At 41.4% G+C, this 18,647-nt stretch overlaps 1 protein-coding gene across 1 annotated transcript in view; it reads left to right on the forward strand.

Moving 5' to 3' along the window:
* Positions 1-15,964, forward strand: part of LOC135977522 (uncharacterized) — a 28,544-nt gene extending 12,580 nt beyond the window's left edge. The window contains exons 2-4 of the mRNA XM_065578792.1: positions 6,094-6,264; positions 8,517-8,569; positions 11,954-15,964. Coding sequence (XP_065434864.1) covers positions 14,667-15,827 — 1,161 coding nt within the window. The 5' untranslated portion in view covers positions 6,094-6,264; positions 8,517-8,569; positions 11,954-14,666 and the 3' untranslated portion in view covers positions 15,828-15,964. The remainder of the gene's footprint in view (positions 1-6,093; positions 6,265-8,516; positions 8,570-11,953) is intronic.
* Positions 15,965-18,647: the final 2,683 nt, after the last annotated feature.

The following is an 18,647-nucleotide window of genomic DNA, read 5'->3' on the forward strand; positions in this document are numbered from 1 at the left end:
TCCTGAGGTGACATGTACCCAGTCAATATGGGGATAGTTGAAATCCTCCATTATTATTGAGTTTTTTATTTTAATAGCCTCTCTAATCTCCCTGAGCATTTCACAGTCACTATCACCATCTGGTCAGGTGGTCTGTAATATATTCCTACTGCTACATTCTTATTATTCAAGCATGGAATTACTATCCATAGAGATTCTATGGTACAGTTTGGTTCATTTAAGATTTTTACTTCATTTGATTCTATGTTTTCTGTCACATATAGTGCCACTCCCCCACCAGCACGACCTGTTCTGTCTGTCCAATATATTTTGTACCCTGGTATTAGTATCCCATTGATTATTCTCATTCCACTGAGTTTCTGTGATGCCTATTATATCAATAGCCTCATTTAATACGAGGCACTCTAGTTCACCCATCTTATTATTTAGACTTCTAGCACTGGTATATAAGCACTTTAAAAACTTGTCACTTTTTAGCTGCCTGCCATTACGGGATATAATTGAATGGGACTTTTTTTTCATTTGACTGTTTCTTATCAGCTCCTACCTGTATTTTATCACCTTCCATCCTCTCCTCCTTATTAGGATATTGGGAATCTCCATTTATAGATCCTCCCCTAAGGGATGACTGAACCACGTGCTCCTCTGCACCTGTCAGCTTTCCCCCAGCGCTTAGTTTAAAAATTGCTCTATGACCTTTTTAATTTTAAGTGCCAGCAATCTGGTTCCATTTTGATTTAGGTGGAGACGATCCTTCCTGTATAGGCTCCCCCTTTCCCAAAAGTTTCCCCAGTTCCTAATAAATCTAACCCCCTTCTCCCTACACCACTGTCTCATCCATGCATTGGGACCCTGCAGTTCTGCCTGTCTAACTGGCCCTGCGTGTGCAACTGGAAGCATTTCAGAGAATGCTACCATGGAGGTCCTGGACTTCAATCTCTTACCTAGCAGCCTAAATTTGGCCTCCAGGACCTCTCTCCTACCCTTCCCTATGTCATTGGTACCTACGTGTACCACGACCACCAGCTCCTCCCCAGCACTACACATAAGACTATCTAGATGCCGGTCTATCCCCTTATGCCTTTAAGGATTATGCAAGTGCAAATGCAGGCAACTGGGCTATAAGTTACAAGGGAGATGGCACCACCACCTCCTCCTCCTCTCCCCTCCACTCCCCAAGATTTTGCCTGGGCTCTGATTTGGTTAGGTGTGCTCTAACCATGCCTACCAGATCAGGCCCCGCAGGTGAGATAGGTGGGCCTATTGCCCCCTAGTTTGAGGATTGCGCTGTGGCTTTGGTGTCTGAATGCCTACAGTGAGGCCTGCTCATGTGCAGAGGCAGAAACTTAGGGAACTTTTACAGTGATATTTAGGTGCCAAGTGATTTTAGGTGCCTAAAAATTTAGGTGGCAGCAGAGCGGGGGGGGGGGGGGGGGGGGTGTGAATGCTGGTGGCACCTAAAGGCTGGATGTAATTGCCCAAATTCCTTTGTGGATCTGGCCCCAATCTGCAAGAGTGAGAGAGGGGTTCCTAAAGCAGCTTGTTTAGGATGATCACAGGGAAAAAATAAATTGATCTGAGATATTGTGGTGCTGTTTTCTAATATATTTGTTGATTTAAATACCCTAGCTAAACCATATTAGACTGAACACAGAGAGGGAACCGTATTATTCTTAATATTATTAGGGGCTACGGTAACACAAAATAATAAATCCAACTACGAAGTTCACATTTCAAACCTTGTTAGCTATGTAGGTCATGTGGTATTGTTTCCTTTTCCCGATTGGCTGACTTATGTACCTAACCAACATGGCATGAATTACAAATATTACAATCAAACATGCAATTTGAAGTTTGTGCAACAATTCGACCTCCGTGTAACTCCCTCTGAGGGCAGAGGAAAGACTGATGGAACTGGCCATCACAGCAACCATAAAATAACTGCTTGAAAACTGAGAAATTATTGGCTGAAGATGCCCTGGAGTATGTTTACATAACCAATACATCTGAGAATTGCTAGTTTTTGTGTGTGTTTTTTCCAAACAAAATAGAAAAAGGTGAAATCATTATATAAGTTATTCATTGTGAGTTATTCACTCGGCTAAGTCCTCACTCTTTCAGAGAATAACTATCCAGTTCCTTTTGTCTGTCCACACAAAGCATCTGCTATTCCTCCAGACTGTCTCTTTACAGTGCTTCATTGGGATTGTTGTACAGTCCTATCCAAGAATGCATATCATAAAGGGAGCTTTACAGTCTATAATGAGGGGAGACGAACTCTGGCTAAGATTTCCCCAAAGGGCACTGGATGTTCAAATCTCTTAGGCTTCTTTGATAATTGTAGACCCCTATTTGATTCCTAAAGTTGGGGGGGGAGAAGTGGCAAGGGGAGAAATCCTTTTTCTAGACATTTATTTTAGCCTTAGGCTGTTATCTAAATATGATTTGTGCTTAAATCATTTCAAAAGAATTGATATTTTTATATATGCCTGGTCTCTCAATATTCCTGTACAGTTACCAGCTCTTAATACTCATAAGAAGTAGTAATTCAGTTACTATTTTAAAAAAATCAACCTAAAACGTGAGGAAACAGAATTCTAATTTGACCTTGGTCTTTTATCCAAAGTCAGAAACTGTTTGTCTGAAAATGTGGTAATTGCAAGATTAAATTCAATCCCACTGGGAGGCTGAGAAAAACTGATATGTATCGGTGCCTACCAAAGTTGAGTAGAAAGAAAAAGAATTTATAAAAACCCTCCATACATTGTCTTATAAAGAGCTTTATATTAAAAAAATAATTTGGTATCTTTTATTTCTGTTAAACCAGTTTAAACTGAGCAGTAGGAGCACATTCCCTGCCCTAGAGGCACTTACGGTGATTGTGTTTCAATCTTTGAGACAGTTTATGCATCCGTTAGTCAAAACTCTCAGTGAAACCATGCTGAGAGTCCGATTCTGCCATCTTTACTCACATTGACCTTACTCTACCAGTAGTTCCATTGAGGCCAAAGGGCTTACTCATGGAGTAATGCATTACTCAGCATGAATAAGGATGTCAAAATCTGGTCCATTGATAACATCCAGAGAAGAACGCTGGTCTTGTTAATACTCTTCCCTGGAGTTGCAGAGATCTTTGTTCAATTCTCACCTCTGCCAAAAGACTTCCTGTTTGGCTTGTGCAAGTCATTTAGCCTCACTGGGCCTCAATTCCCCATCTATAAAATGGGGATGCTGCTACTTCCTTTGCCTTGGCTATTGAGCTGTAAACTTTTGGGGAGCAGGGACTGTTGCTTACTGTGTGTATGTGCAGGGCATAGCACAGTGGAATCCTGATCTCAGTTGGTGCCTCTTGGCACTTCTGTAATACAAATAATAATAGCAATAACATTATAAGGCTAAAATAAGTCAAACCTTTTTTCCGTATATCCTAAAGACACAGCAGGTGGGGCAGCTATCACTCTGATGCGCACATAGAATTCTCATAAAACGTGAGTCCAAATGACTGTAAAAATCTATATCATAAGATTCCAGGACTGTCACCTGCCTGTGTGTCACTTTGCAGCTAGAATGTCTGAGTCCATCTGAACCAATGGAAACAGATCTAAGCATAGCTGAGAGTTCTTTTTGTTCAGCATATCACCATGTTCAGTCATCACCGGGATTCGTGGGCTGTGACCATCCAATTTTTTAAGTTCTCAGCCATTTGGACTCATACTTGTGCAACGGCAGGCATGTATCTATGCCATGCCAAGAATCTTAGACCATTATGATAGCAGAGGTAACTCAACCAATCACACTTATTTTGCAGCTAATTTGAATGTAACAATTTCATTGGTTGTACGAGGGGAGAGGGAGGAAATGCACAGATGGTGGATTACTTGGCACAACTGCCACACTCGTGCACCAGCACAGGCTTTCAGATACTAGTTGCAACATAAACCACTTAAAGCCAGGCAATTTAAAGTTAAGGTTGACAATCCATCCTCATCTTATTGCATTATGCCTAGTTATTCTGGTGCGCCTAACACATGAGGCAAAATTATTCACTCTGATCTGAACTAAAGATTGCTATTGCATGTTCTGGGCTCTGTGCCCAGGTGGAAAGGATATTAACCAATAACTATTGTTCTATGAATATATTGCCTCTGCAGATCCACACTCCATCCCCTCTTTGAGACAGATACTATGCTGATTTCAATCTGCTGAGCTGCAAGGAAGTCAGAGCTGTACTGACTTATACCAGGGAGGATCGATAAGGAATATGCAAGCTAAAACTCGATTTAAAAAGGCATTCAGACTGATTAAGAGTGTCCCCACAAGGACACCTATATATTTAATTTGGTGCAACTTTTGTGTTTGCAGAAGGCCTAAGTCCTGGTACAAAACTCATTTATCCTATTATGACTGTATGGTTTCAAGAGTGGTTCTGAGGTTTCGATACAATAGAAAGCACCACTGGCAACTGCCAGATAGGATCAGCCTGGTTTTAACAAAATGCAAATAAAATACTCTGACCCAATACTTGAGTGGCACAAGCATCACATTTTACATAAAACACTGGCAGTCATAAACATTCCATGTGTTTACAGTGAACTGGGCTGGACTGAATTCAGTAAGAAATATAAACCGTTTCTGCATTTGCATGCAGAATTGACAGCAACAACTGGGATATGTCAGCTGAATTACCCATTTAGTGTGGTGTAGCAGTAGTGATGCTAGGCCCCGTGCTATGTACTACAATCCACATTTTCTACCACTAAGAAGTGCAGTCGTTCAATAGCTACACTTAGTACTCCTCTTAACTCAAGTACAAGTCAATATAACCACGATCTGTAAGGTTTCGTAGCCATTCATCTTTACACACACAACTTCTCCTTGGTGACCAGTGAGCATGGCTTCTAGGTCAATTTCATAGCTGTAAAAACAACTCTATGTATGGAGGAGAAGGTTGTGCGTGTTGTAAATTTTATCCACAAACCAGACCCATTTTGGCAGCCTGGTGTCATCTAGCTGCTGCTTCACTGAGCTCCTCCAAGCACCCTAAGGAAACAGGAGTCAATCGTAATAATTTCCCTTATCCATCTTTCTCACTATATAGCTCAGTATGGTTAAACCGTAATGATACAGAGGGTTAAATGACCAAAAGGAACCTAGTAAAGAGAGACATGGTGAATGCAGTCCTTCCTCTAGGGCCATACCAGGCTCCCATTCCCAAATGCACTTTACCAAACATAGCTAGCAATAGTAACTGAGCTCCCACCTCATGCTGGCAAAGCAGTTGTACAGGCTGTAAGCCTGTACTGGAGTAAGGGCACACTCTTGCTCCTGAACAAAGCCTTGTTTATCAGTTACTCTGACCACACCAAAAGGCTGCTGCCCCATGTATAGAGCTCCTTCACATTCCTTGTATTCCCCACGCTTTCAACTATGCATGTGTAGATTGGATCCATAGCTCCAGCAGCTGCCTGTGCTGGATACTGGCTTATAACTTATGGCTCCATTGTTGCACCAGCAACCACTGCACTGTATCCAAATGTGATTGTCTTGGACTGGTTTGTTTAAAGAACAAATGTGTCTCTTTAGCACAAGTAGGTTCAACACACATCTCTCTGGTCAGTATGCATTTTCCTGAGCCTTGCTGCTGTCTCCCTAATGGAAGGTGGAGAGGCTTGGAGTCTGTCAGATCTTTCCCCCAACTCCCCAGTTTAAACACTCCCTTCAGCTTTGCATTATGGCCTGAGCTGTCTGGACAAGGAGTACTAGAAAGGACTTATTTTTGGAGCCCATCAGCACTGTTTCTTAGTGAGGCAGAGAAGTAGCCGCTGAATGATGCTATGTACTCTCCACCCAGAGGCTGCATCCATAGCTCATTCAGCCACTGCCACCTAGGACCGCAAGCAACGAGACTAAAACTGGTGATCAAGCCAAACTTTCCAGTGTCACACCAGTGTACCTGCCATCCAGATGTGTGTTGACCTCTGAACAGTGACGGTGTCTCTTAATGGGATTCATTTCATTTGGTCTGCCATTCTTGCTGTACAAGTTCTTCCTTTGCCCCAGATTTAACCCACAATTTTTTTTATTTCCCTTTAGAAAATTCTCCTGGTTTTTCAAAATATTGAATCCAGCAGGAGAGGAGTTTTGAGGAAGTGTGGGCCCAAGCTGCTCAGGTTGCCTATTACAGTACTTCCAGCGACTTGAATGTAGAATTGCTCCTGAACCTGGCACTGTGAAGCTAACCAGAACCTAAGCAAACAGCAAAAGGTAAAATGCAAAGTGCATCAAAGAACTAATTTGCTGCTCCTTCCAAATAGTTTGATACACTTATGACCTTCACCTAATGCAGCTGTTGAGAACAAACAAGAAGCCATAGAATTGCATTTTAATCATATTTTTATTCAATCTCTATAGAGCAACAATAAAAAGTTCAACTGGGGAGATAGAATTGCAGCGAGTAGTTGTTCCCACCAGCCATACATCTGGCCTTTAATTACCCTGTGGTATTTATATTGTCAAAAACATATTTCAACTCGTATGACTGATCATGCTGTAGTGGAGGAAAGCATTAGCAAATAAATAGCAAAACACACAAATTTGTCAGCAGATGGATTACAACCAAATGCAATTAAATACAAAATGATTCTGCTTTTAAAGCAATTGAATATAAATTAGCCTGTCAGCAAATGTATGCAACTAATTGCAAGAAAAAAATTAGTCCATAAGACAATATTCTGCATATAGTCTTTTCAAACAATGTAGTAATGATTGGGTACATTATTAATGGAACACAAGTCAAACTGCATTAGTTTAATTGCTTTTTTGTGCAAACCTATTAGAATAAATTACAACATATTTACTCCTTTTTTACAATTGATGATAGGTGATTAAGTCTTGTTTATAAACTAACAATAATGATTTTTTCTTCTTCTTGGCTTACTAAACACAATAGAACTGTTACACCGTCTGCAGCACTGGTGAACTGAGCAACTAGTGAAGAATCTAGTTCCCATGAGCCTTGAGCAGAGACCACTAAAAAAAACAACTGATGCTTTTGAGTGCATGCTCATTTCTCAATGGACCAATGGGTCTGATGGAAATGGAAGAGAGAAATGAATTTGTTTTAACTGTTTGCAAAAAATAAGAACAAAAGAATTGCAAATACATTCCTAAAAAGATGTACTGGCAAGAATATTTAACACTATTGGCCAAAGCAAATTTGGAGTTTGTAACGGTATCCTGTGGAGCCTGAGTCTGAGAGTTGTGCTCATTAGGAGCCTGATCCATCGCTCATTGAAGTTAACGGACTGATTCTGATTGGCATCACTAGGCAACAGATTGGGCCCCCAATTCATATTGACCACTGGTGTAACTTCAGAATAACTCCATTGAAGTCAATGAAATTGGTATAAAACCAATGTAAGTGAGATCAAGACTCATGGGTGCCATGTATCCCATATGTCTAATCAACACTGTTGGAATTTTGAATGCTTGTAATGAACTGCTCAAAACCCCACACTGGACTAAGACCCACTCAGCCATTCAGTGAATGATTTTGAATAAAGAAGAAACTTGAGGAAAAACTGAGATGTTTACTTGCCACATTTTAGGATTTTTTTTTTAACTTTAATTTAATTAATCAGGAAAGCAAGCAGCAAAGTCCTGGGCCTTGGCTCACCAGTGTGCTACTCCAGTTCACTGCTGTAACTCCAGTGAAGACTGAGTAACGCAGTGATGAACCAGACCCCTGTAGTCCTATATTAAGGAATTAATGTGTGGACATCTCTTCAGAAGAGATCCAGTGGATGTGGGAGAGGCTTTGTTTTCCTGTTATTTCTTATCTAGGACCCGAGTCCTTTTGAGGTCAGACTATTTCTACAAGGAAGGAGAGGATAGGTGAAGGGTGGAAGTTAACAGTTGTACCTAAAAGCAAGAATAGGTACGTGTGCTTATGGCACAAACTGGCCTGTGCACAGTAAGTACAAACGTATGGGAGTTTATAAAACAGGAGGGAGAGAATGTGCCTTTATTCTCCCCAATAAGTAGAATTGTCTGTTTTTAAATCTAAAATAATCTGTTTGTTTATCAGCAGAGAATGAAACTAAATCATTTCCCACTTATAGGACTTTACGTACAAGAATGTTTTAACTTGAAGTTGTACTTGTTTACGGTGGAGGGACTTCAATGTTTAATAATGGTTCTGATTCCAGATCATGTTAATCACATAATACTGTGGAGATTTCACATCCCCTACCGACTGTTGCAGATGCCGCTGCCATACTGAGTAAGCAGACATCAGAAAGTCCTGAGGCCTCTTAAGCCTGAATTTCCCCATTTGGGATTGCTGTGTATTACAGATTTGCAGGGCCCTGAGTTGTAACACATGGTTATAACCCTTCTATTTGTATACCCCACTATCTCATCACAAAGTAACAAAATCTAGAATAGGTCAATTAATAGGTGTTTGGCCTTCCTCAAAGGGAGAAGCCCAAACAATAATGATTCCTCCTCCTTTCCAGGTTTGAAAGATGAAGATGTTCTGACAACAGCAGATCAAGATAATGCTAAGCAGGTAAATCTGATATTGCAAGTTATTCTAAAAGAGTGGCCTTTACTTAATAGTTTTGGTAAGAGAGACAACCTTATCTATCATGACAAACTCCATGGTTCCAACTGGCCAAGGAAAATAAAGAAGGCAGTGCAAAGGAATAGCTTGAATAGGGGCAGGAAGTTTATTCACCCCACTGCTTACTTACTAACCCAGAGCTAAACCTTAAAAGAAGGAATTTTATTCCTGGTTCAAAATTTTGCTCCACATTGAAATCTGTATATACCCTATTGGAGTAGATGGCTGAAATTGTCTCAGTATGAGAGCAGCAGTTCTGCATTCTGTTCCCGAGAAGCCTGTATGCTATGAGAAATGTGATGATCAGAGATTCCATTTGGTGTCCTTCTAATGAGCTTCTGGGTCAATTTTCCCAGTTTCTCCCAGAGCTATAAGGAAATTGTTAGGGATTGTAGGATCAAATAGAACCATGGCCAATAAGAAAGTTTGAGAGATGCCTATAGATCCTATTTAGCTTAAAAAGAAGGTTAAGGGGTAACTTGATTATAGTCTAAAAGTACCTGTAATGGGAACAAATCTTTGCTAATGGGCTGTTCAAAATTTATCAGAGAAAAGTACAACACAATCCAATGGCTGGAAGTTGAAGCTAGACAAATTCAGGCTGAAAATAAGGCAAAAATTTTCCATAGTGAGGATAAATAACCATTGGAACAATTTACCAAGAGTCATAGTAGATTCTCCATCATTGCCAATTTTTAAGTTAAGATTAGATGTTTTTCTAAAAGATCTGCTCTAGAAATTATGTTGGAGAAATTCTATGGCCTGTGTTAAACAGACGGTCAGACTAGATGATCACAATTGTCCTTTCTGGCTTAGGAATCTATTATTCTGATTTGGGACTTCAGGAAGTCTTAGGTTGGAGATGTTAAAACATAAAGAAGATTTTTTTCCTTCACATCAGATCTAGCCCGATGGTCTGGGACAAGCACATACTTGCCTTCCAATTGAAAATCTTAAAATAAATCTAGTAAACATCTCACGATGCCCATGTAATAGTGAAAGTAAGGAGCAGAGTTACCAAAGATTGAAGATCCTCGCTAAATACCGGTGTGGGATAGTGGTAGCTGCAGAAAATCATGAGGCTGTTTTAAGTGAAAAGGAGAAGTTAATCCCTATCTATAGGGGATTCTGACCATATTTTCTTAAGGCCAGGGGAATGTTCACTCAGTGGGAAAGAATGTAGCATTATTCTTTGAATTAGGAATAATTTGGCCCTTTCTCTGATCATAAGTGTAGTTCCTCAAGATCTCAGGTAACTTGCAGAGGTGCATCAGGTGAATTGTCCTTTTCAGAGGATGGCAAGTGGGCTGTTATACTATTTGTTTTACAACGGTACCTAGCAGCCCCACACCTGGACAAGGATACCATTGCATTAAGGTGCTGTCCAAACCCTGAGCAAAGACAATCCCTGTTCCAAGGAGCTTACAGCATAAGACATGAGACAATGGGTGGATACAAACAGATGAGGCAGTCAAGAAAACAATGAGATGATATTGGTCATCATGATAGGCTGCGGTCAAGTTTTCTGTAGGCATCATGGGAAAGGAGAGTTAAGAAGGTAATTGAAAGAAGGAGAATGATGGAGCATTGAGGATATTTACAGGGATGTTCCCCCCCAAGCATAAGGGGCAGCATGGGAGAAAGCATAAAGGTACTTGTTTGCAAATTTAACAAGTGGGTGATGAAGGCTGACACTGGGGCAGAATGGAGGTCAGAGTCACCATCTCTGTAGCATGTGAAATGATAGGTAGAGTGAAAACACACCATGAAAGGCCTTTAAAATGGAGACCAGTAGCTTATGTTTGATGTGATCGAAAATGAGGCCCTCCACTGGCTTCACTATGAGAGCCAAAGCAATGAGCTAGGAAATTGATCTTTCAAGCAACATTTTAAATGGATATGAGAAAGGCAGGAGAAGAAGATGTCACAGAGATTGAGATGATGAGAGCTGAGAGGAGTGTTTTAGTTGGGCAGATGGATAGGAGAGTTCCTATCTTAGAGAAATTATGCAGAAAGAATCAGCAAGATTTAGACACAGCATAGTTGTGAGGTTTAGACAAATGGCTGAGTCCAAGAAGGTGCCTGGGTTCTGGACCTGAGTGACGGAGAGGATGGCGGAACTGTCCACACTGATCGAGAAAGGTGAGGGGGGATTGCTTTGAATATTTTTATTATGCCACTCCATTTCCGTGCTGTAAGACAAGTAATCTTGAGTCATAAGCTTCTGAAAAATCAGGGTTTGCCAGTTTGGGTGGATAGACCTGTCATTATTAAAATGAACCATTAACTAAGATGCTTTATAAACTCCAGCTGAACTCTCTTCTATTATCCTTTAAGGAGATTACAATTTTTCATTGTTGCCTTCATGCAGTTTCTTTGGAAAGGGAAATAGCCCAAGGTTAAATTGAAATCCCTTTTCCATTCCAATAAAGAGACCATATTAATTTCCCATCAGCTTAGAAAGTATATATGGTCTTGCAAGATGTAGACTCTGTAAGACTACATCTTTCCAGACTCCTCACTGATCTGGTTATAATGGAGAAATGCCTTGTCCAGCCATACAAGTTATTAAAATGTTCTTATTGGCAGCAAAAAATCCCACATCTATTTCAATCAGTAAAATCCAATTTATTCAGAATAAAAGTTTGAAAAATATGTGTAAAATGTTGGAAACCATCACTTGCAAATTAAGTGTTCTTAATTTCTTAATCTTCTTGCAAATTAAATGTTCAGTGATGCTGATCTTCCTTTTAATTTGTTGGATTCCGTATCGGAAAGATGAAATAAAAACAGTCTTTCAATCTTGGTAGACGTTTACAGTAAGAAATTATCTGACTTACTGCCAGTACAATACAATAGACTACCATGCAGGAGAGTTGAATTGTGACCTGTTGTGCAGAAGTGCTGGGGGGCTTTTTATTTATACAATACTTGCCAACTTATAGCACAAGAAGTGACATTGCCTGCTTCCCGTAGACAATCGATGTACTTCAATCCTGATCTGGATAAATAAATTCTAGGTTTGATGGGATTCTTTGGTCTGTGCAAGAACCTGATTAAGGACAGCAATACATTTGATAGATGCATTGTACTAGGGTCGGGAGGTAACAAATTTTGGCCATTACTGACCTTTCCCAGCTTTGACCTATTGGCTTAGCTCAGGACCAGTGACTATGTTCCAACCTGTCCATTTGGCCTCTCTTTAAAAATTAAAAAGCTAAATATGGACAGTTATCCCTGTCGTCATCACATACCAAGTCTATCCTTTCGACAGAGAGAATATCAAAATGACTTCCCCAGTTGATTGGTTCTTTATTATTTGCTCTGCAGAAACATTCTTCATACCTTTCCTGCCATCATGAATTATGTTAGTTGTACCTGGATCCATCCTGGCCTACCACCCAGCCTCTCGTCTATACAGACTTCCACGTGGAATGAGCTGAGGGGCCTGCTGCAAAACCTATTAAATCTCTAGTAGGAGGCAGGAGCTATCTGCACAGAGGCCCTGTGCTTCCATACTGTGTCTGGCCCTTGCGATGCTGCCCTACCGATCCTATCTATTGCAGCCCTACCAATTCCATCTGTTGCAGCCTTGCTACAAGTTCCCCCTGGCAGCAGTAGCCCCCGGGACCCTGGTGTTTGTTTTGGGGGGCGGGAAGGGAGAAGATGGGAGAATGGAAACGATAGTTGGTGTGTGGATGTATTATCTGTTTTGTTTAAGCCCCATGGTTCAGGGGTGGCAGGTATGATGTGTACCCCTCCCCTTTCTCCACTTCTCTCTCTGCATAGGCACCAGACCTTCAGAGACCTCGGTAGGTTCCAGAGTGGGAATTATACTGCAGAGGCAGTTTCCCTCCCCCCCCCGCCCCCTTTGGTGAGAAAGAGGGGATGGGATGGGTTTAATTAAATACAGTACATAACACTTAGTATTGAATAGTATCACTGCACATCAGTTATGGTGATGTACTATTTGTGATATGTGAAGTTTGCACCTTCCTGATTCCAGGCTGCTCTGGGAACAGAAATGGGCCCCAGGATAATGTGCAGTAACCCTCATCTGCTCTAACTTAGGGTGGCCTAACCCAGGTTACCTATGAGCTGCAGCACCATGTGCAATGGCCCCACCTCACCTCCTGCCACCAGCATGCCCAGTACCCCTCCTGCTTACAGTAGTCCTACACTGTGTGCACACCAGGAGACTTCTACCTAGTGCATTAATGTCCCACTTCAGGGGGAAGATTGCAGTTTAATCAGAATGTAAGATTCCATGAACAGGTGAGTGAAGTGAATGTGAGGAAATTTATATGGAGTATCAAATTTTATGGAGAGTAGTTACTTTTGCCAACACGACTAAAGACATTATTTTAAGAAAGCACCTAGAGTCTGTTTGGACCTCAACCCTGTTCCTGACACATCAGAAGAAATAAAGGAGGAATCCAGAGTTATATCTTAAAAAAAATAATAAGAATTCCACTCTCCAGTGGTCATTTGAAGGATTTTCATAGCTTAATTCTTAATAGTCTGTTCAAAACCACGGCCAATTGTAAAGTTTATGGTGTATTTGTTTCATTCAGAACAGTTGTTTACCCATGATGCCATAAGTAGCAGTTACTCTATTCAGTTCCAAAAATGTGTGTCAAAAAACAGTTAAGGTTGCTACATAACTGTGTAGCTACATATGTATCACATCATTTACAAAGAAGGTTAAGGTATAAGGATGTCATAAATCTTGCAAAACTAGCCACAACAAAAATAGTTAGTTACTTTGCTTAATTACAGTCTGTCTTCCTCAAGTCCATGGGCTGAGATGGGGGTTTAAGGAAATTTGGCACTATCGACTGTTTGACGGGGGTAATAAGCCATTTGAGCTATAGGGAGACAAAAACATTAGCTGAAAGCCAAAGGGCCAGAGACTCGGCTATGGGGAATTGGCAAAGTCCACTGGAGTAACTGGAGCGACACTGATTTACACCAGCTGAGAATCTGGACCAAAGTGTCAAATCAAGGTAATTTGTAATGATGACCTGTAGCGCAAAACCATTGGATGAATTTTCTTCAAATGTTGCAGAAACATTCTTTCTTGCCGTCAGAGTAAATATGGCAGTTTTCAGCCCAAACTCATTTTTCAAGACCACCACCTCTTCATAATAATGATTGGCTATACGTAGCTAATAACAAATTGCAAAACCAGAGTCCGGGCCAAATTTCTCCATGGAGAAGTAGCTTGAATAGAGTTATGTTGGAGTTACAGTAGGAATAAATTTGACATACGTATCTGTTTCTCGATGAAAAAATTGAAAACCCTGAGGTCTGTGAAAGAACACACCTTGGAATTGTATCTGGTACTGCATGATACAGTAGTTCTCCAGACAGATCTCAGCCAGCACCTGGGTTAGCTCATTCTGGATTTATGTGACTAATGTAAGGTTCAGAGTGCCTTCTCCCTATTGACCCATCTGTGAAAAGCCAGGAAGGTGGTTGTTTGTGGCAAGAGGCTCTAAATTGCTCCTCAGGACTGGCCTGGTTCCCAGCAGCCAGAGGATTGTAGGGGTGAAGTGGCTTCCAGCCAATTTTGCATCCCCAGGCCCTCTGCCTTGCTGTGACAGGCAACTAAGACTGGTCCCAAAGCTCTGCCATATTTTCAGTTAAGCACTTTGCTGGCTTGAAACATGAGCCTTTGTTTGAAGTCTGATTATGGGAAGCCACAGGCTCAAAGTATGACTGAGGGGACAAGAGGACTGGCTCATTTGAGGCAGTTGGCCAATGACTGTAGACCATAGAGCTGCTGTTGCAGACTGATGCTGAGAAGGCCACATTCTTGCTATCCTGTGCTGTATCGTCTAGTCATTCTCAAGCCATCAGTAATGGTTTCATTTGTAAAAGTTAGCTGCACAACTGTGCCCAAAACACACATGGAGCTAAGTATCTAATTTACTCACGGAGGGTCATGTGGCACCTTTAAGACTAACAGAAGTATTGGGAGCATAAGCTTTCGTGGGTAAGAACCTCACTTGTTGTTGCTGAGCTCTGTGACTTTATCCTCATGCACAATTATTTCAAATTTGGTGACGATATATACCTCCAGACCAGTGGCACCGCTATGGGCACCCGCATGGCCCCACAATATGCCAACATTTTTATGGCTGAACTGGAACAACGCTTCCTCAGCTCTTGTCCACTCACACCCCTTCTCTACCTACGCTACATTGATGACATCTTCATCATCTGGACCCATGGGAAGGAGACCCTGGAAGAATTCCACCATGATTTCAACAGCTTCCACCCCACCATCAACCTCAGCCTGGACCAATCTACATGGGAGGTCCACTTCCTAGACACCACAGTACAAATAAGCGATGGCCACGTTAACACCGCCCTATACCGAAAACCCACCGACTGTTACGCCTACCTTTATGCCTCCAGCTTCCACCCCGGACACACCACACGATCCATCGTCTACAGCCAAGCGCTGAGGTACAATCGCATCTGCTCCAACCCCTCAGACAGAGACCAACACCTACAAGATCTTCACCAAGCATTCTCAAAACTACTATACCCACACAAGGAAATAAAGAAACAAATCAACAGTGCCAGACGTGTACCCAGAAACCTCCTGCTACAAGACAGGCCCCAAAAAGAAACCAACAGAACTCCACTGGCCATCACCTACAGTCCTCAGCTTAAACCTCGCCAACGCATCATCAGTGATCTACAACCCATCCTGGACAATGATCCCTCACTTTCACAGACCTTGGGAGGCAGGCCAATCCTCACCCACAGACAACCCGCCAACCTTAAGCATATTCTCACCAGCAACCACACACCGCACCATAACTACTCTAACTCAGGAACCAACCCATGCAACAAACCTCGATGCCAACTCTGCCCACATATCTACACCAGCAATACCATCACAGGACATAACCAGATCAGCTACAACATCACCGGCTCATTCACCTGCACGTCCACCAATGTTATATATGCCATCATGTGCCAGCAATGCCCCTCTGCTATGTACATTGGCCAAACTGGACAGTCACTACGCAAGAGGATAAATGGACACAAGTCAGATATCAGGAATGGGAATATACAAAAACCTGTAGGAGAATACTTCAACCTCCCTGGCCACACAATAGCAGATGTAAAGGTAGCCATCTTACAGCAAAAAAAACTTCAGGACCAGACTCCAAAGAGAAACTGCTGAGCTCCAGTTCATTTGCAAATTTGACACCATCAGATCAAGATTAAACAAAGACTGTGAATGGCTATCCAACTACAGAAGCAGTTTCTCCTCCCTTGGTGTTCACACCTCAACTGCTAGCAGAGCACCTCACCCTCCCTGATTGAACTAACCTCCTTATCTCCTTACTGATTTATACCTGCCTCTGGAAATTTCCATTACTTGCATCTGAAGAAGTGAGGTTCTTACCCACGAAAGCTTATGTTCCCAATACTTCTGTTAGTCTTAAAGGTGCCACAGGACCCTCTGTTGCTTTTTACAGATTCAGACTAACACGGCTACCCCTCTGATAATTTATTCACATAGTTTCGTGTATAAATCAGGGGACTGCACTCACAAATGACCACAATTTAGTTGTTTGCCCAGTTACCTAATGTGTTAATTGGATTTCTAAATCAAGCTTGACCTTGATAGGTGATTGTGGAATGAACTAGCCAGTCATTTAATAATTGGTAAAAAACAAACATGCTCCCACTCAGTCAAAGATTAAACTTCACCTGACATTTAAACCAAACCTTAGCTATGCCTTGGGAATTTGGAAGAGGCTGGTTACCTCCCTGTCCCTGAGCATGTTTCATTGTCCCATCTCTCCGCACTTTCTAGTTTCAACTCTAAGTGGGAAAGCTGCAATACCAAGAAAGGTTGTTTAAAGCAGTATAGTTGGCCTGACAGGAAAAAAGTAGTACTGGCAACCTCATAAGAGAACCTAATTTTACCAATGTGAGGGCTGTGCAATTCTCTCTCAATAACGTTCTGATCAGCATAAACAGTTTACCAAAACCAAACTGAATCTTTTGGGCCCTGATTCTGCAACTTCTTGCAAGTGGGCAGCGTAACCGTGCCTCAGTGTGTCACAACTGAGGATGCCAAATTCAGGACGAACTGCTGAGAAATAGGGCAGATACACCCCAAGACTGGTGGCTAATCCCCCATAGGATATACCAAACCAGCAACAAAAATAAACAACTGTTTCACCACACTGGCTAACTAGAAGTCATAAAAGCAGTTTCCTCTGGCATTCCAGTCCTTGTATTACCACTGAAAACACTAGATTTAAAGGTGAGTGGTTCTTTACAATCAGTCTCATCAATTAAAAGGTTCTTCTGATCCCAAAGGATCAGCCACACACACGTAGGTCAATATATAACTTAGATCTTACCCAAAAAGTACACTGATGCCAATCCTTTAGTATCTAAAATCTAAAGGTTTATTCATAAAAAGAAAGAAAGAAAGGTGAGAGTTAAAATTGGTTAAAGGAATCAAATACATACAGTAATTGCAAAGTTCTTGGTTCAGGCTTGTAGCAGTGATGGAATAAACTGCTGGCTTGATAAGTCTCTGGTTGCTTCCAAATCATTGGAAGGTCCTCAGTCCATTGGTTAGAATGCTCCCATTAGTATAAGTTCGTAGTCCAGAGGCTTGTTCAGGATAGAGGCTGGAACAGGATAGAGACAAAATGGAGGAGTTTCCAGGGCCTTTTATAGCTTCTGCCATGTGGAGGGAATCCCATTGTTCTTACTGTGGAAAATTACAGCAACACGATGGAGTTTGGAGTCACATAGGCAAGTCACATGTCCATGCATTTTGCCTAGTCACAGCAGGAAATGCCATTAAGTGTAGATGGGCATGTCCCATGGTCCATTGTGAGTTAAATGTTCTTTCGATGGGCTACTCAATTTGAATAGTCGCTCCAAGATGTGCTGGCTAGCTACCTTGTGGGTGTTACCCTAGGAGCAAACATTTGAAATCCAGGTATAAAACCAATACTTAAAACTTCAAATACAAAAATGATACATGCATAAAGATAGAATAATCATAACCAGCAAATCATAACACCTCACTTGACAACCTTTGCACAAGATTTGCTGCAAATATATAACAGTGGTTGCAACAATGATCTATATGGTTATATTTTAATCAGATAATGTCACAGGCAGACTGGCAGCACCCCTGTGGAAGCCAATTAAAATCAGTGGGGCTCTGTGTGGGCACAGCCATATGGCCAGCCATGTACAAAGAGCAGCAGGATCAGGGTCTTGATGCCTGCCACTGAGTAAAATTACATCTTCAATCTTCCCTGGCAATTTGAAACTGCAAACCTAGATCAATAACCTCCCAGCCTTCCTGGAAGTACAACCAAGCACCACAGGCCAAAAGCTCCATGTTATTTAATCTTCCTCCCTCCCCTTTAGCAATTCTAAACATTCAATCGAGCAGTTCAAATTTAATTGCTCATTTTGAGCCATTCTGAACCTTTGGAAACACTTTGTGACCTAAAGTTTTGCAGTAAGCCAAGTATTTTTGTAGCACCTAGGCTCAGAAGTCATTTTTAAGAAATGATTGGAGTCTCCCTCTTTTGATGCGCATACAACTGGACAATAATAATCCAGAAGCCCATTTAAAAATATTCTTACAGTTCAGAAAATGAAGGCTGTATAATTTGTTGTGAAGGTATTAGATTCTAAGGACCCATACATAAAATCAATCTTAATTGTCTAGTACCTGCTATCAATTTGCTCTGTGAATACATCATTCTAATTTATTGCAAGACCTAGAAGCATGGCAGGTGATAAATGCCTCTACCAGTAGTGAAGTGGTGATTACTAAGTTTTGCTCATTTTGTATTATTTTTGTGGGCTATTTTATTAGGCGATATGCCATGGGACATGAGATACTATGGTGGACCCTGATTCAGCAAAGCACTTGACTGCTGGTCATACTAGGGATGGATTTAAGTATATACTTAACTTTAAGTTTACACTTTAGTGTCATTGACTTCAATAG

Source organism: Chrysemys picta, unplaced genomic scaffold (genome assembly GCF_011386835.1).
Source record: "Chrysemys picta bellii isolate R12L10 unplaced genomic scaffold, ASM1138683v2 scaf2, whole genome shotgun sequence".
In the NCBI taxonomy this organism is placed as follows: domain Eukaryota; kingdom Metazoa; phylum Chordata; order Testudines; family Emydidae; genus Chrysemys; species Chrysemys picta.